General features: G+C 38.9%; 1 protein-coding gene across 1 annotated transcript in view; it reads left to right on the top strand.

The window, feature by feature from the left end:
- TEX11 (testis expressed 11) overlaps positions 1-24591 on the top strand; it is a gene marked incomplete at both ends in the record, with an annotated part of 320506 nt that overhangs the window by 44609 nt on the left and 251306 nt on the right. Inside the window, one exon of the mRNA XM_082682068.1 lies at positions 9704-9784. Within this exon, the coding sequence (XP_082538194.1) occupies positions 9704-9784 (81 nt within the window). The remainder of the gene's footprint in view (positions 1-9703; positions 9785-24591) is intronic.

The following is a 24591-nucleotide window of genomic DNA, read 5'->3' as shown; positions in this document are numbered from 1 at the left end:
CGTAGTTCCCGTTTTTTTTGTTGTGTGCCCCCAGTGGCTAAGGTTGGTTCAGTGGGTTGTGTAGGCTTCCTGGTGGAGGGGAGTAGTGCCTGTGTTCTGGTGGATGACACTGGATATTGTCTTTCTGTGGCAGGTCCACATCTGCTGGTGTGTTTTGGGGTGTCTGTGACCTTATTATGATTTTAGGCAGCCTCTCTGCTACTGGGTGGGGTTGTGTTCCTGTCTTTCTAGTTGTTTGACCTAGGGCATCAAGCACTGTAGCTTGCTGTTCGTTGAGTGGAGCTGGGTCTTGGCGTTGAGATGGAGATCTCTGGGAGATTTTCGCCGTTTGATATTATGTGGAGCTGGGAGGTCTCTTGTGGACCAATCTCCGGAACTTGGGTGTCTCACCTCAGAGGCACAGCCCTGACCCCTGGCTGGATCACCAAGAGCCTGTTATCCATATGGCTCAGAATAAAAGGGAGGAAAAAAGAAGGAAAGAAAGAAAAAGATAAACTAAAATATAATAAAATAAAAATGTCATTAAAAAACAAAATATAGTTATTTAAAAATTCTTTTAAAGTAATTGAAAAGAAAGAAAGAAAGAAAAGAAGATCCAAACAAAAAAAGAAGTTCACCAATGATAACAAACACTGTAAAGTATACTAAAAAAAACCCCCAAAAACGGACAGACAGAACCGTAGGACAAATGGTAAAAGCAAAGCTATACAGACAAAGTCACACACAGAAGCGTACACATACACACTGACAAAAAGGGAAAAAGGGAGAAAAAAATATATATCGTTGATCCCAAAGTCCACCTCCTCAATTTGGGATGATTCGTTGTCTATCCAGGTATTCCACAGATGCAGGGTATATCAAGTTGGTTGTGAACATTTAATCCGTTGCTCCTGCGGCTGCTGGGAGAAATTTCCCTTTCTCTTCTTTGTTCACACAGCTCCTCGGGTCAGCTTTGGATTTGGCCCTGCCTCTGTGTGTAGGTTGCCTGAGGGAGTCTGTTCTTACTTAGACAGGACGGGGTTAAAGGAGCAGCTAATTCAGGGGTCTGGCTTACTTAGGCCAGGGGGAGGGAGGGGTGTGGATGCGGGGCAGACCTGCGGCGGCAGAGGTCGGCGTGACGTAGCATCAGCCTGAGGTGCGCTGTGTGTTCTCCTGGGGACGTTTTCCGTGCATCTCGGGACCCTGGCAGTGGCGGGCTGCACATGCTCCTGGGAAGGGCGGTGTGGATAGTGACTTGTGCTAGCATACAGGCTTCTTGGTGGCTGCAGAAGCAGCCTGAGCGTCTCGCTCTTAATCCCCTCTCCTCACGCGCCAGGAAACCAAGAGGCAAGAAAAAGTCTCTTGCGTCTTCGGCAGCTCCAGACTTTTTCCCGGACTCCATCCCGGCTAGCTGTGGCACACTAGCCCCCTTCTGGCTGTGTTCACGCAGCCAATCCTAGTCCTGTCCCTGGGATCTGTCCTCCGAAGCCGGAGCCTCAGCTCCCAGCCCCTGCCTGTCCTGGCGGGTGAACAGAGAAGCGTCTCGGGCTGGTAAGTGCTGGTCGGCACTGATCATCTGTGTGGGAATCTCTCCGCTTTGCCCTCTGCAGCCCTGTTGCTGCGCTCTCCTCCATGGCTCCGAAGCTTCCCCCCTCCGCCACGTGCAGTCTTTGCCTGCGACTTGGCTTCCTAGTGTGTGGAAACCTTTCCACCTTCACAGCTCCCTCCCACTGTTGCGGCTCCCGTCCCTATTGTTTTGTCTCTGTTTTTTTCTTTTTTGTTGTGGCCTACCCAGGTACGTGGGGAGTTTCTTGCCTTTTGGGAGGTCTTAGGTCTTCTGCCAGAGTTCAGTAGGTGTTCTGTAGGAGTTGTTCCACTTGCAGATGTATTTCTGAGGTATTTGTGGGGAAGAAGGTGATCTCCGCGTCTTACTCTTTTGCCATCTTGAAGCTCCCCTCTACCTATTTATTTATTTATTTATTTATTTATGGCTGTGTTGGGACTTTGTTGCTGTGCACAGGCTTTCTTTAGTTGTGCTGAGTGGGCTTCATATTGTCGTGGCTTCTCGTTGTGGAGCATGGGCTCTAGGCGCGCAGGCTTCATTAGTTGTGGCACATGGGCTCAGTAGTTGTGGCTTGAGGGCTCTAGAGCTCAGGCTCAGTAGTTGTAGCGCACGGGCTTAGTTGCTCCGCTGCATGTGGGATCTTCCCAGGCCACAGCTCGCATGTCCCTTGCATTGTCAGGCAGATTCTTAACCACTGTGCCACCAGGGAAGCCCCTACCTATTTATTTTTAAAGAGACTCTCAAACGTTTTTTTAGAGTGGCTGTGATATTTTAATTCCCACCAGCAGTGTATTAGAGATCCCGTTCTCTGCATCCATGCCAGCATTTGGTATTGTGACTTATTTTAGCTGTTCTATTAGATGTGTAGTGATATCTCATCGTTTTCAGTTTGCCTTTCACTAATGGCTAATGATGTTGAATTTTTTTTATGTACTTATTTGCCGTTTGTATATTCTGTTTTTTAAAAAGTTTAGTTATTTGTTTATTTTTGGCTGCTTTGGGTCTTCGTTGCTGTGTGCAGGCTTTCTCTAGTTGCGGCGAGCGGAGACTACTCTTCGTTGTGGTGTGTGGGCTTCTCATTGTGGTGGCTTTTCTTGTTGGGGAGCACAGGGTCTAGGCACACGGGTTTCAGTAGTTGTGGCAGTAGTTGTGGCTCAGTAGTTGTGGCTCGTGGGCTCTAGAGTGCAGGCCCAGTAATTGTGGCGCACGGGCTTAGTTGCTCCGCCGCATGTGGGATCTTCTCGGACCAGGGCTCGAACCCATGTCCCCTCCATTGGCAGGCGGATTCTTAACGACTGTACTACCAGGGAAGTCCCGCCATTTGTATATACTCTTAGGTGAGATGTCTCTTCATGTCTCTTGGCCATTTTGTCATTGGATTATTTGATTTTTTACTGTGAATTTTGAGAATTATGTATTCTAGATTTGAGTCCTTTGTCCAATATGTGTTTGTAAATATTGTCACTTAGTCTGTAGCTTGTCTGATCAGTCTTTTAATCGGATTGCAGAACAAAAGTAATTTTGATGAAGTGCAGTTAATTTTTTTCTATTATGGATTATGCTTTTGGTATTCTGTCTCAAAACTCGTCACCAAGCCTTAGATCTGAAAGATTTTTCCCTATATTTTCTTCTAAAAGTTTTATAGCTTTACCTTTTACGTTTAAATCTGTGATTGATTTTGAGTTATTTTTTGTGTAAGGTGTGAGGTTTAGGTTGAGGTTCCTTTTTTGTTTATGGATATCCAATTGCTCCAGCACCTGTAGTTGAAAAGACTATCCCTCCACCATTGAATTGCTTTTGCTCATTTGTTAATTATCAGTTGGCCATACTTGTGTGGATGGATCTCTTTCTGCGATCTCTATTCTTTCCTTTTGATCTATGGGTGTATCCTTCTTTCAGTACCACACTGTCTTGGTTACTATAGCTATAAAGTCTTGAAAATGTGTAGTCATTCTTTCCATTTTATTATTATTTTTCAGAATTATTTTAGCTATTCTAATTCTGTTTTCTTTACGTATAAATTTTAGAATAATCTTGTTCACATTTACACAGAGTTTTTGCTGTAATTTTCATTGAAATTATGTTCAGCCTATGTATCAATTTGGGGAGAATTGACGTCTATTATTTTCATTTGTTGCTTGTGCTTTAGTTGTCATATCTGAGAAACCATTGCCTAATCCAGGATCATGAAGATTTACTCCTGTATTTTAGTCTAAGAATTTTATAGCTTTTAGCTTTACATTTAAGCCTTTGATCTACTTTGAGTCAATTTTTCATATGACATGAGGTAGGTATTCAGTTTCATTCTTTTGTATTGGGTATTCAGTCCTAGCACCATTTTTTAAAAGAGACTGTTCTTTCCTCATTGAATTGTCTTTGCAGCCTTTTCAAAAATCAATTGACCCTAAATTTAAGCATTTCTTTCTGGACTGTTAGTTTTATTCTGTTGATTTATATGTCTCTCCTTATGCCAATACCATAGTCTCGACTGTGGTAGCTTTGTAGTAAGTTTTGAAATAGTAAGTGTGAGCCTTGTGACTTTGTTCTTGTTTTTCAAAATGGTTTTGCTTGTTGTGGGTCCCTTAAATTTTTAGATGAATCTTAAGATCAGCATATCAGTGTCTGCAGAAAAAGCCATCTAGAATTTTGATGGGAATTACATTGAATCTTTGGCTCAATTTGTGGAGCATTGCCATCTTAAGACTATTAAGTCTTCTGATCTGTGAACATGGGATATCTGTCTGTTTATTTAGGCCTTCTTTAATTTCTTTCAACAATGTTTTGTAGTCCTTAGTGTATAAGTCTTGCCGTTGTTTTGTTAAATTTATTTCTAATTTTTTGTTGTAATTTAAGTGGAATTGATTTCTTAATTTCATTTTTGGTTTACTCATTGTTAGTGAATAGAAATACAACTGATTTTTGTTTATTGAACCCTGTAACCTGGCTGAACTTCTTTATTAGTTCTTCTAGTTTTTTTGTGTGGATTTCTAGGGATATTCTCTGTATAAGATCATGTCATTTGAGAATAGAGAATTTTATTTAGGGATTATACTCATGAATAAATTTAACAAAAGAAGTGAAAGAAAGCCATAAAATTTTATTGAAAGAAGTTAAGAAGATCAAAATAAATGGAAAAATATTCTATATTCATGGATTGGAAGGCTTAATATTGTTAATATGGCAATATTCCCGCAAATTTATCTACAGATTGTATTCAATCCCTATCAAAATTCCAGCTTCCTTGTTTTTTGCAGATATTGATACCCTTATCCTAAAATTCATATCAGCACTCATGAGACGTAAAACAGGCAAAACGATCTTGAAAAAGAACAAAGTTGGAGGACTCACATTTTTTTTTTTTTTTTGTGGTACGCGGGCCTCTCACTGTTGTGGCCTCTCCCGTTGCGGAGCACAGGCTCTGGATGTGCAGGCTCAGCAGCCATGGCTCACGGGCCTAGCCGCTCTGCGGCATGTGGGATTCCTGGACTGGGGCACGAACCCGTGTCCCCTGCATCAGCAGGCGGACTCTCAACCACTGCGCTACCAGGGAAGCCCGGAGGACTCACATTTGTTAATTTCAAAACTTGCTGCAAAACTATAGTATCAAGATAGTGTGCTGCTGGCGTGAAGACAGACATATAGATCAATTGAAAAGAACTGAGAGTCTAGAAATATAGCCCCATATTTATGGTCAAATATCTAAAAGTAAGTGTTGAAAATATAAAACTCTTAGAATAAAACATAGGTATAAATCTTTGTGACCTTAGGTAAGGGCAATGATTTCTTAGATATGACACCTCAAGCACAAGCAAAGAAAAAATCGCTAAATTGGAGTTCACCAAAATTTTAAACTTTCTTTTATAAAAATTTATTTATTTATTTATTTATTTTTGGCTGTGTTGGGTCTTCATTGCTGCGTGCAGGCTTTCTCTAGCTGTGGTGAGTGGGGGCTACTCTTTGTTGCTGTGCACGTGCTTCTCATTGCGCTGACTTCTCGTTGCGGAGCACTGGTTCTAGGCATGCGGGCTTAGTAATTGTGGCTCGCGGGTTCTAAAATGAGTGTCGGATCCTGACTTAAAGCCTGCCACCAGATGCAACTGTACAATTGAAGTACATCAACTCACTTGCCACTATAAAGCCTGGCACCAGATGGAGCTTAATTGTCACTCGCCACTCACTGATAGGGTTTTGATATGAGTCTGCAAGCGATTGATTTATTATGGTCTCTGTGCAGTCAAACCTCTCTGCTAATGATAATCTGTATTTGTAGCCACTCCCCAGCTCTAGCATCACTGCCTCAGCTCCACCTCAGATCATCAGGCATTGGATTCTCATAAGGAGTGCACAACCTAGATCCCTCGCATATGCAGTTCCCAGTAGGGTTCACACTCCTATGAGAATCTAATGACGCTGCTGATCTGACAGGAGGTGGAGCTCAGGTGGTAATGTGAGCGATGGGGAGTGGCTGTAAATACAGATGAAGCTTCGCTCAGTGGCCCGCTGCTCACCTCCTGCTATGTGGCCTGGTTAGGGACCCCTGCCGCAAGCCACGTGAGTGGTGTGGCCAAAAAAATAATCATGTTAACGTGTGGTTCCTCTCTTATAGGAGCTTAAGGTAAGTTTTGTGGAAGATAACAGATGTATAAGCAGATATATTACACTAGGATAATTGCTTTCATATGAATGAAGTTCCAGTTCCACAGTAAAACAAAAGGTGAACAACTAATTATGCTGTGAAAAATTAAGAAGATTGTGAATTTTCTCTGGTTAGGAAAGGGACATAAGTTAGGTATTTTACACTGCAAAGAAGAATTAGATGTTGAGGAGCGCATGAGTTTTTTTTAACAAGGTGGCAGGTGAAGTAATTTTTGGGAGAGGTGCAGTAGGAGGTTGTGGTATGTTATGAAGCACTTGAAGAATACGAAGAAGGGCCGGAACATCTGGGTGGGAAATGACCTAAGAAAATCAACAAAGAAGGAAACTAATTTTTACTGAGCATTTACTATATACTTGACATGGTACTAGGGGCTGTAACATTCTTGTTTGCTGAGCTAAAGTGAAGGTCCAGTTGAAGTTAGCATAAATTTTTAGTGGATCCATTCAGCATAGTTTACTGTCTTTGGATTGATTGTGTTGTCGTCATCACTTAGTAGCATATTAGGTGATAGTCTGTCTAACATTTAATTCCTTGCATAATGGCAATAATCCTTTGCAGCAGCAGTTCAGGTCCAGCCTTGGAGTTTTTCTTCTCTCTTCTAAGGAAGGGAAACTTAAGATTCCTTGATCCATTAGTATAAGCTATAATACTTTATAGACCTGCTAGCATATGATTTTACAAGCAATGAGTACCACACAAGAACAGATAAATTCCTTTGTTACAATTCTTGGCACTGGTGGTAGGTTTGACTGTTAAATATGTTAACATTTTTGTATACTGCCTTACAGTTTACAAAGTGCCTTCATATCTGTAGTCTCATTTGATCCTCATAAGATCAATCCTGTGTGGTAGACATTACTATCCCTATTTTACGGTTAAGGAAATTGAGGCTCAAAGAGGTTGTGACTTGCCTAAGTTCACTGAGCAAAGAAGAGGGGAAGCTGGGAATCCAAATCCTATATTCTTTTTACTACATCAGTATAGGCTGGGCATTGTCCTAGACCTAATGATTCAGAATCTCCAAGTGGTGGGACCTGGGCGTGTGATTTTCAGAAAGCTCCACTGGTAAGTATGATGCTCACCAAAGGTTTCTACAGCATTACATCATGCTGCCTCTTCCTTAAGACTTCTTTTACTGGAATTCTATATTGTTTGGATTTGAAATATTGATTTCTGGCCCAACAAGATGAATAAATTTTCAAAACTAGCTTGAATTATTAGACCTGTTATTTCCTCTGTGATAAAATCTCAGTATATTTTTTGTTATTGAAAGAAAAAGATGTTTAATTTTAGATACTTTACTTAACAATTCAAATTTAGAAATTAAATAAAACAAGATCCAAACTCTATAAATATAAACCTAGATGGTTTTGAAAGGAAATACACCCGAATATCAGTAGTGATCATCTGAGTTTGGAGATTACAGTTGATTTTATTCTTTAAAAATATTCTTTTTTTTTTTCGGTACGCGGGCCTCTCACTGTTGTGGCCTTTTCTGTTGTGGAGCATAGGCTCCAGACGTGCAGACTCAGCAGCCATGGCTCACGGGCCCAGCCGCTCTGTGGCATGTGGGATCCTCCCGGACTGGGGCACGAACCCGTGTCCCCTGCATCAGCAGGCAGACTCTCAACCACTGCGCCACCAGGAAAGCCCATTCTGTATTTTTAAAGATCTCTGTAAAAGTCATATATTCTTTTTTAACAAGAAAAAACCAATAAATTGTATTTTATCAATTTCTCATTGAATAAGTTTTTTTTTTTTTTTTTAAGCCTTGCCTTCCCTGGCTCTTAGCCTCATTCTCCCATCTTCAAAGGCACCAGTGTTGCATCTCTCTGTGCCTTTATTCAGTAGTCAGGACTTCCTCTGACCACAGCCAGGAAATGTTCTCTCTGATTTTTTAAAATTAATTAGTTTATTTATTTTGGGCTGTGTTGTGTCTTCATTTCTGTGTGAGGGCTTTCTCTAGTTGTGGCAAGTGGGGGCCACTCTTCATCGCAGTGCGTGGGCCTCTCACTATCGCGCCCTCTCTTGTTGCGGAGCGTAGGCTCAGTAGTTGTGGCTCACGGGCTTAGTTGCTCAGCGGCATGTGGGATCCTCCCAGACCAGGGCACGAACCTGTGTCCGCTGCATTAGCAGGCAGATTCTCAACCACTGCGCCACCAGGGAAGCCCTGAATACGTTTTTTAATAGTTGCCTTCTACCTCAATAAGTTTTAGGAAAACATGAAAAGACCTTTGGACCTTTGTAAAATCTGAGTATTGATAGACACTTTATGGATTCTTTGACTGTTAAAGGCTTGTATTGTTTTATATCTTTCAAGAACAGAAAGCATCCTCCTCTGATATTGATGTTTGTCACTCAGTGTATCTCTTTTATGATATTTTCATCACCTTGAATAATGAATCAATTAGCACGTATTCATCAAACATTTATTTGTATAGATGGGAATATTATTTTGTAATCTCTATAGGTAATTGAGATTTGGCTTATTGAAGTTCTTGTGCTTACAGTTTTTTTTCTCCTTTAACAAAATCTAGTATTAAAGCCTTAGAGAAGGGTATCTACTCAGCAAAATGTCAAGCTTAAGATTCAGCAAGTAGATAGAGGAGAAAACTAGAGAGAAGCTGGCTTCTTACATTCTTCATCTTTTCTTCTCTATACTCAATTCTTGTATTATCCAAAGCACAAAAATATTTGACACCACGTAAAGAAAAGAAAATAGTGAATGTAGGGATTTTTCCCCCGAGAAAGTACTTCAGAAAATTATTTTTTTGTGTATGTCCACATTTCTTTTAATATGCCTCATCAGCTAAATTCTTTAATGACTGAAACAAGCCTCTTCTACAGGTGTGGAAGTAATGTGTGATTGATGTTTTTGTTCATTTAAGTGTCATAGAATGGTAGAGCTGAAAGAAATCTTAAGAGATAATTTAGTACAGTATCCTCGTTTTATAGATGAGGAAGCTAAAGCCATGAGAGCATAAGGTTCAAGGTTATACGTAATGAATATCAGAGTAGCTCTTCTAGCTCCAAGATAGGATTGCACTAAACTGCCTTTCATAGCAGATGCTCACAGCATTTCAGACTATGAAGTTACTATGAGCCTGTTTTAGGACAAAAGACTGCTACTTAATGTAAAAAACTCCTCTAATGTGGAGATAAATACAAGAGCTCTTCAAGCTGGGGAAACATTATCAGACATGGCATTATATCATAATATAATAACATAAGATTGTATAATACACCAATTTTGATATTTCCAGAAAAATGAAATAACTCTTGTCATTCAGTGTCAACTTTGTCTTACCCAAGATTCTTATCACTTATTTCTCTGTATTTTGAGCTGGCTGTTATGTTTAGCTCAACCAGTTAGCATTGCTAAGAAGATTAGAAAAGAAATTAAGACTTTTTAACACCAGTTAAAAATATGTTAGATTTGACTTATAGACAAATAGCTTGTTATTTCATTTTAACCAGTTACTGACTTTTTTTTGCTTTCCCAGGCAGTTGCTCAACAGGATTTTCAAAGAGCATCTACATGTGTACTGCGCTGTAAAGATATGTTGATAAGGCTGCCCAAAATGGTGAGTGAAATCTCTGCCTTTATTCTCCAAGCATTTGAAAATATGCTATATCAAGTTCTAGGAAGAATCATTACTACTTCATGTGATCCTTTAGAGGTTATATTTTAGATCAGATATACTTACTTAGCCAAGCTTTGAAATATTTTGCTTCCTTTGTTCTTCACTAGAAAGGGTTTCTGAAAAAGTGATACGGGTTATTTCTTTTTTTTTAATAGATTTGATTGGAGTATAATTGCTTCATAATACTGTGTTAGCTTCTGTTGTACAACAAAGTGTATCAGTCATATGCATACATATATCCCCATATCCTCTCCCTCTTGAGACTCCCTCCCACCCTCCCTATCCCACCCATCTAGGTGGTCACAAAGCACCGAGCTGATCTCTCTGTGCTATGCAGCAGCTTCCCACTAGCTATCTGTTTTACATTTGGTAGCATATATATGTCCATGCTACTCTCTCACTTCATCCCAGCTTATCCTTCCTCACCCTGTGTCCTCAAGTCCATTCTCGATGTCTGTATTCCTGCCCTACCACTAGGTTCATTAGTACCATTTTTTATTTTTTAGATTCCATATGTATATGTTAGTATACAGTATTTGTTTTTCTTTTTCTGACTTAACTTCACTCTGTATGACAGACTCTAGGTCCATCCACCTCACTATAAATATATCAATTTTGTTTCTTTTTATGGCTGAGGTAATATTCCATTGTATATATGTGCCACATCTTCTTTACCATTCGTCTGTTGATGGACACTTAGGTTGCTTCCATGTCCAGGCTATTTGTAAATAGTGCTGCAATGAACATTGTGCTACATGTACGTTTTTGAATTATGGTTTTCTCAGGATATATGCCCAGTAGTGGGATTGCTGGGTCATATGGTAGTTCTATTTTTAGTTTTATAAGGAACCTCCATACTGTTTTACATAGTGGTTATATCAGTTCACATTCCCACCAACAGTGCAGGAGGGTTCCCTTTTCACCACACCCTTTCCAGCATTTATTGTTTCTAGATTTTTTGATAATGGCCACTCTGACCGGTTTGAGGTGTTAACCTCATTGTAATTTTGATTTGCATTTTTCTAATAATTAGTGATGTTGAGCATCTTATCATGTGCCTCTTGGCCATCTGTATGTTTACTTTGGAGAAATGTCTATTTAGGTCTTCAGCCCATTGTTTAATTGGATTGTTTGTTTTTTTGATTTTGATCTCCATGAGCTGTTTGTATATTTTGGAGATTAATCTTTTGTCCATTGTTTCATTTGCAAATATTTTCTCCCATTCTGAGGGTTGTCTTTTCTTCTTGTTTATGGTTTCCTTTGCTGTGTAAAAGCTTCGCAGTTTCATTAGGTACCATTTCTTTACTTTTGCTTTTATTTTCATTACTCTAGGAGGTGGGTCAAAAAAGATCTTGCTGTGGTTTATGTCAAAGAGTGTTTTTCCTATGTTTTCCTCTAAGAGTTTTATAGTGTCTGGTCTTACATTTAGGTCTTTAATCCATTTTGAGTTTATTTTTGTATATGGTGTTAGGGAGTGTCCTAATTTCATTCTTTTCCATGTAGCTGTCCAGTTTTCCCAGCACAACTTACTGAAGAGGCTGTCTTTCCTCCATTCTATGGTCTTGCCTCCTTTGTCATAAATTAGGTGACCACATATGTGTGGGTTTATCTCTGGGCTTTCTATCCTGTACCATTGGTCTATATTTCTGTTTTTGTGCCAGTACCATACTGTCTTGATTATTGTAGCTTTGTAGTATAGTTTGAAGTTGGGGAGCCTGTTCCTCCAGCTCTGTTTTTCTTTCTCAAGATTGCTTTGGCTATTCATGGTCTTTTGTGTTTCCATACCAGTTGTAAAATTTTTTGTTCTAATTCTGTGAAGAATACCATTGGTAGTTCCATAGGGATTGCATGGAATCTGTAGATTGCTTTGGGTAGTATAGTCATTTTCACAATATTGATTCTTCCAATCCAAGAACATGGTATATTTCTCCATCTGTTTATGTCATCTTTGATTTCTTTCATCAGTGTTTTATAGTTTTCTGAGTCCCAGTCTTTTGCCTCCTTAGGTAGGTTTATTCCTAGGTATATTCGTCTTTTTGTTGTGATGGTAAATGGGATTGTTTCCTTAATTTCTCTTTCTGATTTTTCATTGTTAGTGTATAGGAATGCCAGAGATTTCTGTGCATTAATTTTGTATCCTGCAACCTTCCCAAATTCCTTGATTAGTTCTAGCAGTTTTCTGGTAGATCTTTAGGATTTTCTATGTACAGTGTCATGTCATCTGCAAACTGTGACAGGTTTACTTCTTTCCCAATTTGTATTCCTTTTATATCTTTTTCTTCTCTGATTGCCATGGCTAAGACTTCCAAAACTATGTTGAATAAGAGTGGCGAGAGTGGACATCCTTGTCCTGTCCCTGATTTTAGTGGAAACGCTTTCAGTTTTTCACCATTGAGAATGATGTTTGCTGTGGGTTTGTCATATATCGCCTTTATTGTGTTGAGGTAGGTTCTCTCTGTGCCCATTTTCTGGAGAGATTTTATCATAAATTGGTGTTGAATGTTGTCAAAAGCTTTTTCTGCATCTATTGAGATGATCATATGGTTTTTATTCCTTAATTTGTTAATATGGTGTATCACATTGGTTTGCGTATATTGAAGAATCCTTGCATCACTGGGATAAATCCCACTTGATCATGGGGTATGATCCTTTTAGTATGTTGTTGGAGTCTGTTTGCTAGTATTTTGTTCAGGATTTTTGCATCTGTGTTCATCAGTGATATTGGTCTATATTTTTCTTTTATTGTGATATTTTTTTTGGTTTTGGTATCAGGGTGATGGTGGCTTGGTAGAATGAATTTGGGAGTGTTCCTTCCTCTGCAGTTTTTCGGAAGAGTTTGAGAAGGATTGGTGTTAGCTCTGCTCTGTATGTTTGATAGAATTAGGCTGTGAAGCCATCTGGTCTTTGACTTTTGTTTGTTGGAAGATTTTTACTTATAGTTTCAACTTCATTATTTGTGATAGGTCTGTTTATATTTTCTAATTCTTCCTGGTTCAGTCTTGGAAAATTGTACTTTTCCAATAATTTGTCCTTTTCTTCGTGGTTGTCCATTTTATTGGCTTATAGTTGTTTGTAGTAGTCTCTTATAATCCTTTGTATTTCTGCAGTGTTAGTTGTGATTTCTCCTTTTTCATTTCTAATTTTATTGATTTGCATACCCTCCTTTTTTTTCTTGATGAGCCTGGCTAAGGGTTTATCAATTTTGTTTATCTTTTCAAAGAACCAAGTTTTAGTTTTATTGATCTTTGCTATTGTTTTCTTCATTTCTGTTTCATTTATTTCTGGTCTGATCTTTATGATTTCTTTCCTTCTACTGACTTTGGGTTTTCTTTGTTCTTCTTTCTCTAGTTGCTTTAGGTATAGGGTTAGATTGTTTATTTGAGATTTTTCTTGTTTCTTGAGGTGAGATTGAATTGCTATAAACTTCCCTCTTAGAGCTGCTTTTGCTGTGTCCCATAGGTTTTGGGTCATTGTGTTTTCATTGTCATTTGTTTCTATGTATTTTTAAAATTTCTTCTTTAATTTCTTCAATTTCTGACATTTTATTTAATTTCTTATTAAATCTTATTAAACATCTTCTTTAATTTCTTATTTATTAGTGCACTGTTTAGCCTCCTTGTATTTGTGTATTTTACAGATATTTTCCTGTAATTGATTGGCAGTCTTACAGCATTTTGGGCAGAAAAGATGCTTGATATGATTTCAATTTTCTTAAATTTTGTGAGTCTTGATTTGTGACCCAAGATGTGATCTATCCTGGAGAATATTCCATGTGCACTTGAGAAGAAAGTGTATTCTGCCAGTTTTGGGTGGAGTGTTCTGTAAATATCAGTTAAATCTATCTGTGTCTATTGTGTCATTTAAAGCTTGTGTTTTCTTATTTATTTTCTGTTTGGATGAACTGTCTATTGGTGTAAGTGGGGTGTTAAAGTCCCCTACTATTATTATGTTACTGTTGATTTTGGCTTTCATGGTTGTTAGCATTTGCCTTATGTATTGAGGTGCTCCTATGTTGGGTGCATACATATTTATAATTGTTATATCTTCTTCTTGGATTGATCCCTTGATCATTATGTAGTGTCCTTCCTTATTTCTTGTAAGAGTCTTTATTTTAAAGTCTATTTTATCTGATACGAGTAATGCTATTCCAGCTTTCTTTTGATTTCCCTTTGCATGGAATATCTTTTTCCATCCCTTAGCTTTCTGTCTGTCTGTGTCCCTAGGTCTGAAGTGGGTCTCTTGTAGACAGCATATATATGGGTCTTGTTTTTGTATCCATTCAGCCAGTTTGTGTCTTTTGGTTAGGGCATTTAATCCATTTACATTCAAGGTTATTATTGATATGTATGTTCCTATTGACATTTTATTAATTGTCTTGGGTTTGTTTTTGTGGGTCTTTTTCTTGTCTTGTGTTTCCCCCCCTAGAGAAGTTTCTTTAGCATTTGCTGTAAAGCTGGTGTGGTGGTGCTGAATTCTCTTACCTTTTGTTTGTCTGAAAAGCTTCTGATTTCTCCGTCGAATCTGAATGAAATCCTTGCTGGGTAGAGTAATCTTGGTTGTAGGTTTTTCTCTTTCCTCACTTTAAGTATATCCTGCCACTCCCTTCTGGCCTGCAGAGTTTCTGCTGAAAAATCAGCTGATAACCTTATGGGGATTCCTGTGTATATTATTGTTTGTTTTTCCCTTGCTGCTTTTAATATTTTTTCTTTGAATTTAATTTTTGTTAGTTTGATTAATATATGTCCTGATGTGTTTCTCCTAGAGTTTATCCTTATGGGACTCTCTGCACTTCTGGACTTAGTGACTATTTCATTTCCCATGTTATGGAAGTTTTTGACTATAATCTCTTCACATATTTTCTCAGACCCTTTCTTTTTCTCTTCTTCTGGGACCCCTATAATTCGAATATTGGTGCATTTAGTGTTGTTACAGAGGTCTCTGAGATTGTCTTCAATTGTTTTCATTCTTTTTTCTTTATTCTGCTCCTTGGCAGTTATTTCCACCATTTTGTCTTCCACCTCACTTATTCCTCCTTTTGCCTAAATTCTTCTGTTATTGATTCCTTCTAATGTATATTTCATTTCAGTTATTGTGTTGTTCATCTCTGTTAAACATTTCTTGTATTTTTTCAATCTGTGCCTCCATTCTATTTCTGAGATTCTGGATCATCTTTGCTATCATTACTGTGATCCTTTTCAGGTAGATTACTTACCTATTTCCTCCTAATTTATTTGATCTTGTAGGTTTTTACCTTCTTCATCTGTGGTGTATTTTTTTTAAGAACGTGTTGGGGGTAGGAGTTTATTAATTTATTTATTTTTGCTGTGTTGGGTCTTTGTTTCTGTGTGAGGGCTTTTTCTAGTTGTGGCAAGCGGGGGCCACTCTTCATCGTGGTGCATGGGCCTCTCACTATCATGGCTTCTCTTGTTGCAGAGCACAGGCTGCAGATGCGCAGGCTCAGTAATTGTGGCTCACGGGCCTAGTTGCTCCGCGGCATGTGGGATCCTCCCAGAGCAGGGCTCGAACTCATGTCCCTCGCATTAGCAGGCAGATTCTCAACCACTGCGCCACCAGGGAAGCCCCTGTGATGTATTTTTTTTGCTGTCTATGTTTTTTTTGTTTGTTTCTGATTTTTTGATGAGTCGGATTGTGTTCCTGTCTTACTGGTTGTTTGGACTGAGGCTTCCAATACTGGATTTGTAGGCTGTTTGGTAGAGCTGGGTCTTGGTGCTGAGATGAGGACCTCCGTGAGACCTCATCCTATGAATATTCCCTGGGGTCTGAGGCTCTCTGTTAATCCAGTGGTTCAGACTTGGAGGTCCCACCGCAGGAACTTCAGCCCAACCCCCAACTTGTGAACCAAGATCCTGCAAGCCACATGGGGTGGAAAAGGAAAAAAGAACAAAAACAAAGTAAAAAATAAAATTAGACTAGGAAACTAACAGACATGTTAGAAAGAGTATAAAAATAAACATATAGATGAAACAACTGGAAGGTAAAACTGAACCACAATAGTAAAAAAGAGGAGGAGAAAAAAGAAAAAGTGGAAAAGGCCTTGGCTGTGGTCCGTGGGGCCTAAGCAGGGGCAGGGTTTGGATGGATGGTGGGCGGGACCTATGCTTAGGACCCACAGGGCTGGAAAAGGCCCTTGGGGCGTTTAGGGGGTGGGGCTTAGGCTCAAAGGAACTGAAGGGGTCCTGGCATGTCCCCCACCTCTGATCTCCCTGGCCTCCCTCCTATGCCCCCAGGACCCACGTGGCCTCGAGGGGGCCATTGAGGGCGGGGGACCCAACCTAGGAGCCCAGCAGGTCTCCCGGGCTTGGGTTGGCAGGGCCAACGCCCTCCACCCCTCTCCCACTCCTCTGGTCCTGGAGGGGCCCTCCTGACTGCCTCTCTTCTCCCCTCCACCTCTGGCCTCTCCTGTTCTCCCCCTGCACTCCCAGGACCAACACGGCCCAGAGGGGGCCTCTCATGGCGTAAGACCCTGCCCGAGAGCCAGACAGACTTCCCCAGCCTTGAGCAGGGAAATGCTGGGTGCACTCACCCCTGATCCAAGCCCTCGAGGGTCCCTCCAGGTGTGGTAATCCCTCCTGCCTCTCAGCCACCCCTCAGGGGTTACAAAACTATTATAGGAATAGTACAAAGAACTCTTGTATACCCTTTTACCAGTGACCCCGTTCAAGTTTCTCAATATTGTTCTTTACACAAAATGGATTCAACGTAGGATTCATCTAGTCACCAGTCTCTTTCAGTGGAACACTTTCTCATTCTTGCCTTGACTTTCATGACCCTGACACTTTTGAAGATCACAGAACAGTCATTTTGTAGAATGTGACTTAATTTGTTTTTTAAAAATTAAAAAGAAATTTTATTGAGATATAATTGACATATAATATTGTGTAAATTTGATGTGTATGACCTGTTGATTTGATACACTTATATGTTGCAGTATGATTACTGCAGTAGTGTTAGCTAACACCTTTATCATGTCACAGTAATATCGTTTTGTTGTGTTGAGAACAGTTAAGCTCTAGTCTTCTAGCAATTTTAAAATTTATAGAACAGTATTGTTGACTGTAATCACTATGTTGTACATTAGATTTCCAGAACTTATCTACTAGTTGCAAGTTTGAACCCTTAAAGTATATCTTCCCAGTTCCCCCATCCTAACCAAATTAAGATTTGTTCAAAGTTTCCTCATGATTAGACCAGGTTATGAATTTGGGGCTAGAAAATCACAGAAGTGATTCTATTGGGTGGCATGCAGGATCAATTTACTCTATTGTTGGTGGTGCTAACTTTGATTTCTTGGTTAAAATGGTGTCTTCCAGGTTTTGCCAGTATAAACTTATGTATTTTTTCCCTTTGTTATTCCTAAGTGTTTTGTGAGGTGATAGTTTGAGACTGTGTAAAATCCAATTTCTCATCCCACTTTCACCATCCATGGAGACTTCTTGCCTAAATTAGTACTGTGAAGGTTGACAACTGGCTATTTTTCTAATTCCATCCTTCTTTTTATATTCATTTGCTGACATTCTACTATAATTTTTACTGCGCTAAAATATATAAAATTTGCCATTTTAACCATTTTAAGTGTACAATTCAGTGGCATTAAGTACATTCACAGTGTTGTACAACCATCACCACTCTGTACCCATAGAAATTCTGTACCCATTACACAATTACCCCTCATTACTGCCTCCCCTGGTAACCTCTAATTTACTTTCTGTCTCTGTGAATTTGCTTGTTCTAGATATTTCATATAAGTGGAATCATACAATATTTATCCTTTTGTGTCTGGCTTATTTCATTTAGCATTAATATTTTCAGGGTCCATGTTGTGGCATGTATCAGAACTGTATTCCTTCCTATGGTTGAATAATATTTCATTTTATGTATATACCTCATTTTATTTATCTGTTCATCAGTTGATGGATGCTTGAGTTGTTGCCACCTTTTGGTTATTGTGAATAGTGCTGCTGTGAACATCGATGTACAAGTATCTGTTCGAATCCCTGTTTTTATTTAATTCTTTTGGATATATATCTGGGACTGGAATGTTTGGTAACATGGTAATTTTATGTTTAACTTTCTGAAGAACCACCAAACTGTTTTTCATAGTGGCTGTACCATTTTACATTTCCACCAGCAGTTGAATGAGGGTTCTAGTTTCTCCACATCCTCACCAACACTTTTTATTTTCTGGGCTTAAAAAATATATATTATTATAGCCATCTTAGTAGGTGTGAAGTGGTTTCTCATTGTGCCTTTGGTTTGCATTTTCCTGATATCTAATGACATTGAGCATCTTTTCATGTGCTTATTGGCTATTTACATAGCTTCTTTGGAGAAATGTCTATTAAAGTTCTTTGCCTCTTTTAAAATTGGTTTTTTTTAAGATTACAAATGTATTAATATCATGTTAAATGTTGTTATAAATGGTGTTATAAGCTGATGAACATTAAAAATATTAGCATTTCTGCTGGTGCCAGTTTTTACAAAATGCTGTGAACTGAACTGTGTCCCCTCTGCCCCAGGTTCAGATGCTGAAGCCCAAACTCTCAATGTGTTTGGTGATAGCACCTTTGGGAGGTAATTAGGTTTAGACGAGGTAGGGCCCTTGTGATGAGATTAGTACCCTTATAAGAAGAGGCACCAGAGAACTTGCTTTCCTCGCACCCCCTGCCCCCACCATGCAAGAAGGAAGCTGTCTGCAAGCCAGGAAGAGAGCCTTCACCATAGAAGAGTTTTGGCTAAACCTTGATCTTGGACTTTCTAGCCTTCAGAACTGTAAGAAAAATTCTTCTGTTGTTTAAATAAAAAATAAATAAATAAAATTGGGTTGTTTTTCCTATAGTGAGGTATCACCTCACTCCAGTCAGAATGGCCATCATCGAGCGACTTCTCTGGTGGCGCAGTGATTAAGAATCTGCCTGCCAGTGCAGGGGACAAGGGTTCGAGCCCTGGTCCAGGAAGATCCCACATGCCGCAGAGCAACTAAGCCTGTGTGCCACAACTACTGAGCCTGAACTCTAGAGCCTGCGAGCCACAACTACTGAGGCCACATGCCACAACTACTGAAGCCCGTGCACCTAGAGCCCGTGCTTCACAACAAGAGAAGCCACCACAGTGAGAAGCCTGTGCACTGCAACGAAGAGTAGCCCCTACTCGCCACAACTAGAGAAAGCCTGTGCGCAGCAACGAAGACCCAGTGCAGCCATAAATAAATAAATAAATAAATTTTAAAAAAATTTAAAAAAAGGAATGGCTGTCATCGAAAAGTCTACAAATAATAAATGCTGGAGAGTGTGTGGAGCAAAAGGAACCCTCCTACACTGTCAGAGGGAATGTAAATTGATGCAGCCACTCTGGAGAACAGTGTGGAGGTTCCTTAAAAAACTAAAAATAGAGTTACCATATATGATCCTGCAATCCAACTCTTGAGCATATATCCGGAGAAAGCTATAATTCAAAAAGATACTTGCACCCCAATGTTTATTGCAGCACTATTTACAGTAGCCACGACATGGAAGCAACCTAAGTGTCCATCAACAGATAAATGGATAAAGAAGATGTGGTGTGTGTGTGTGTATATATATTTATATATATATAAACACAATGGAATATTATTCAGCCATAAGAAAGAATGAAATAATGCTATTTGCAGCAACATGGGTGGACATAGAGGTTATCATACTAAGTGAGGTAAGCCAGCCAAAGACAAATATGATACTGCTTATATGTGAAATCCCCCAAAAAAGATACAAATGAGCTTATTTACAATATACAAACAGACTCAGAGACATAGAAAACAAACTTTTGTTTACCAAAGGGGAAGAGTCGGGGGAGGGATAAATTAGGGGTTGGGATTAACATATACACACTACTATTTATATAAAATAGATAACTAACAAGGACCTACTGTATAGCACAGGGAACTATACTTCATACTCTGTAATAACATATATGGGAAAAGAATCTCTCTCTCCCTCTCTCTCTCTCTCTCTCTATATATATATATATATACACACACACACACATGTATATATAATATACATATATATGTACATATATAAACATGTATATATATACATATACATGTATATGTATATATATATATCTGAATCACTGTGCTGTACACCTGATAGGATGACATTGTAAATCAACTATACTTCAGGAAAAATAGGGTTGTTTTTCTTTTGGTTGTTGAGTTGTAAGACTTCTTTATATAGTCTGAATATTAAACCCTTATATGATTTGCAAGTATTTTTGCCCATTTTGTGGGTTGTCTTTTCACTTTTTTTGATAGTGTCCTTTGATGAACAAAATTTTTTTCATTTTGATGAAGTACAATTTATCGGTTTCTTTTGTTGCCTGTGCTTTTCGTGTCATATTTAAGAAACTATGACCAAATTCAGGGTCATGAAGGTTTTCCCCTATGTTTTTCTCTGAGAGTTTTACAGCTTTAGCTCTTAAATTCAGGTATTTGATCCATTTTGAGTTAATTTTGTGTGTGGTGTAAGGTAAGGGCCTAACTTCGTTATTTTACATGTGCATATCCAATTATTCTAGTAAAATTTGTTGAAGAGATTATTCTTTCCCAATTGAATGGTCTTGCATCCTTGTCAAAAATCAATTGACCAGGGGCTTCCCTGGTGGTGCAGTGGTTGAGAATCTGCATGCTAGTGCAGGGGACACGGGTTCAAGCCCTGGTCTGGGAGGATCCCACATGCCGCGGAGCAACTAGGCCCGTGAGCCACAACTACTGAGCCTGCGCGTCTGGAGCCTGTGCTCCGCAACAAGAGAGGCCGCGATAATGAGAGGCCCAGGCGCCGTGATGAAGAGTGGCCCCTGCTTGCCACAACTAGAGAAAGTACTCGCACAGAAACAAAGACCCAATGCAGCCAAAAATAAATAAATTAATGTAAAAAAAATCAATTGACCATAGATATCAGAGTTATATTTCTGTGCTTTCTGTTGTATTGTATTGGTCTATATGTCTATCTGTATACCAGTACCACACTGATTATTGTAACTTGGTTGTACTATACATTTGAAATAGGGAAGTGGGAGACCTCCAACTTTGTTCTTTTCCAAAATTATTTTGGCTCCTCTGGGTCCCTTGAGAATCTATATGAATTTTAGGATAGGTTTTCAAAATTTCTTCACAAAGGGCCATTGGGCTTTTGGTAGGTGTTACGTTGAATCTATGTATCTCTTTGGGTAGTGTCATTTTTACAATACTGTCTTTCTACCCATGAGAGTGAGATGTTTTTCCATTTATTTAGGTCTTTAATTTCTTTCAGCAATGTTTTCTAGTTTTCAGTGTACAAGTCTACACCTCCTTGGTTAAGTTTATTCCTAAATATTTTATTCTTTTTGATGATATTGTAAATGGGATTTTAAAAAAAATTTTCTTAATTGATTGCTCATTTCTGGTGTATAGAAATGTAACTGAGTTTTGTGTATTGGTTTTGTAACCTGTAGTTTTGCTGAATTCACTTATTACTTCCACATTTTGAAAAGGTTCTTTAAGATTTTATACATACAAGATCATGTCACCTGTGAATAGAGATAGTTTTACTTCTTCCTTTCCAATATGGATGTCTTTTGTTTCTTTTTCTTGTTTAATTGCTCTGACTAGAACTTCTAGTACTATGTTGAATAGAAGTGATGAAAGCTGGCATCATGTCTTATTCTTGATTTTAGAGGACAAGCTTTCTGTCTTTCACCATTGAATATGATGTTAGCTGCTTCTCATATACAGCTTTCATCATGTTGAAGAAGTTACCTTCTATTCCTAGTTTGTGTGTTTTTATTGTGAAAGGTTGTTGGATTTTGTGAAATGCTTTATTTTTAATCATTTGAGATTTGCGTGTGTTTTTTTCTGTAAATTTTGATACATCATATTGTTTTCTTTATTGAGAGAAGATTGCACTCCTCAGGCAGCTTTACTGCTTAGTACTTCAGTGTATATTTCTTAAGAATAGAATAGCCCCTCTTTATAAACACAGTACAGTGATCAAATTCAAGAGATTTAACATTCATAAGTTCTTTTTTTTTTTAAGGGCATGTCCTAAAGTTTTATTTTATTTTATTTATTTTTTGGCTGCTTTGGGTTTTCATTGCTGCATGCGGGCTTTCTCTAGTTGCAGCGAGCGGGGCCTACTCTTTGTTTCAGTGCACGGGCTTCTTATTGCGGTGGCTTCTCTTGTTGCAGAGCACAGGCTCTAGGTGCGCGGGCTTCAGTAGTTGTGGCTCGCGGGCTCTAGAGCGCAGGCTCAGTGGTTGTGGCGCACGGGCTTAGTTGTTCTGCGGCATGCGGGATCTTCCTGGGCCAGGGATTGAACCCGTGGCCCCTGCATTGACAGGTGGATTCTTAACCACTGCGCCACCAGGGAAATCCCATAAATTCTTTAATGTACAATCCATATTCTAATTTTGTTAATTGTACTTTATTATTAATTTTTTTTAATAATTTTTTTTTGGCCACGCAGCATGTGGGATCTTAGTTCCCTGACCAGGGTTCAAACCTGTGCCCCCTGCATTGGAGGCACGGTGTCTTAACCACTGGGCCACCAGGGAAGTCCTAATTGTACTTTATAGCATATGTTTTTCCCCTCCAGTCCAGGATCCAGTTCAGGGTTATGCTTTGCATTTAGTTGTTCTCTCTCTTTAGTATCCTTAGTAATTTGCCTTTATCTTTTATGAAATTGGCATTTTCAGAAGAGGTTTATTGAGGTATAGTAAATCACATACATTTAAATTGTACAGTTTTATGAGTTTTGGCATATGTGTACACCCATGAAACCATCATTACAGTCAAGATTATGAGCCTTTCCATAACCCCCAAAAGTTTTCTTTTGTCCCTCCTCTTCCCCCTCCCCTGCCACCTCCTTCATACCCAAGCACCACTGATTAATTTTCTGTCTTTACAAATTTGTCTGCATTTTCTGGAATTTTTATGTAAATGGAATCATACAGTATATATCCTTTTTTTTTTTTTTTGTGGTACGTGGGCCTCTCACTGTTGTGGCCTCTCCCTTTGCAGAGCACAGGCTCTGGACGCGCAGGCTCAGCGGCCATGGCATACGGGCCTAGCTGCTCCGCGGCATGTGGGATCCTCCCGGACCGGGGCATGAACCCATGTCCCCTGCATCGGCAGGCGGACTCTGAACCACTGCGCCACCAGGGAAGCCCTATCCTTTTTTTGATTTGGCTTCTTGCACTCAGTATAATGAGTTTGAGATTTATCCATGTGTTTTTTCATATCAATAGTTTGTTCTTTTTTATTGCAGAGTAAAATTCTGTTATATGGATATACCACAATTTGGTTATCCAGTCACCTGTTGATGTATATGCAGATTATTGCCAGTTTTTAGCTGTTTTTAAATCTAATGCAAGTAGAACTGCTTTAAATATTCAAGTATAAGTTTCTGTCTGGATATATGTTTTTATTTCTCTTGGGTATCGTAGGAGTGGAATGGCTGAGTCACATGTTAGATGTATGTTTAACATTTTATGAAGATAGTACAGTGTTTTCCAAAGAGGTTGAACCATTTTATGCTCCCACCAGCAGCATATGAGAGTGCAGGTTGCTTTACATCCTTACCAACACTTGGTATGGTCAGTCCTTTTACTTTTACCTATTAGAGTTGTGATATAGTGGTTTTATTGTTCCTTTATTAGAACTGCATTGTTTTTCTATTTGTTTTCATGATTATTCCTTTGTCTTTAGTTTTCAGCAGTTTGCTTATGGTGTGTCTGAGCATGATATTTTTTGGACTTATCCTGTTAGGGATTTGCCGAGCTTCATTTTTTTAAACAATTTTATTGAGGTGTGATTGACAAACCAAAAACTGCATAATTAATATATAAAGTTTGACAAGTTTAGAGGTAAGTATACATCTGAGAATTTATCACCACCAATCTGTGCCACAAACATATTAATTACCTCCAAAAGTTTCCTACCACCCTCTTCATTTATTATTATTTTTATAAGAACATTTAAATATAAGATCTACCCTCTTAGAAAAATTTTAAGTATACAATACAGTATTGTTAACCACAGGCAATATGCTGTAAAGTAGATCTCTAGGACTTATTCATCTTGCATAAGTGAAACTTTGTACCTTTTGACTAGTATCTCCTCATTTTCTCCTTCCTCCACCCCTGGAAGCTACCATTTTACTCTATTTCTATGAGTTGGACTATTTTAAATTCCTCATATAAGTCAGATCATGTAATATATTTGTCCTTTTGCACCTGCTTTTTTAATGTAGCATAATGTCCTCCAGGTTCATCAGTGCTGTCACAACTGGCAGTTTTTCCTTCTTTTTTTATGGCTGAATGATATTCCAGTGTATACCTATACCACATTTTATCCATTCTTCCATCAGTGGACATTTAAGTTGCTTCCATGTCTTAGCCATTGTGACTAATGCTGCAGTGAACGTGGCAGTGCAGATATCAGTTTGAGATTATGATTTCAGTTCCTTTGGTTGGATCACGTGGTAGTTATGTTTTCAATTTTTTGAGGAACCCATAGTGTTTTCCATAGTGGCTGTACCAATTTACCAATTTACATTGCATTACAAGGATTCCATTTTCTCCACATCCTCAGTAGCATTTGCTATCTCTTGTCTTTTTGATAATTGCCATTCTAAAAGGTGTGAGGTAATATCTCATTGTGGTTTTGATCTACAATATCCTGATGATTAGTGATGTTGAGTACATTTTCATGTACA

This window comes from Grampus griseus, assembly GCF_964374135.1.
Source record: "Grampus griseus genome assembly, chromosome: X".
In the NCBI taxonomy this organism is placed as follows: domain Eukaryota; kingdom Metazoa; phylum Chordata; class Mammalia; order Artiodactyla; family Delphinidae; genus Grampus; species Grampus griseus.
This window is presented reverse-complemented; position numbering and strand designations above follow the sequence as displayed.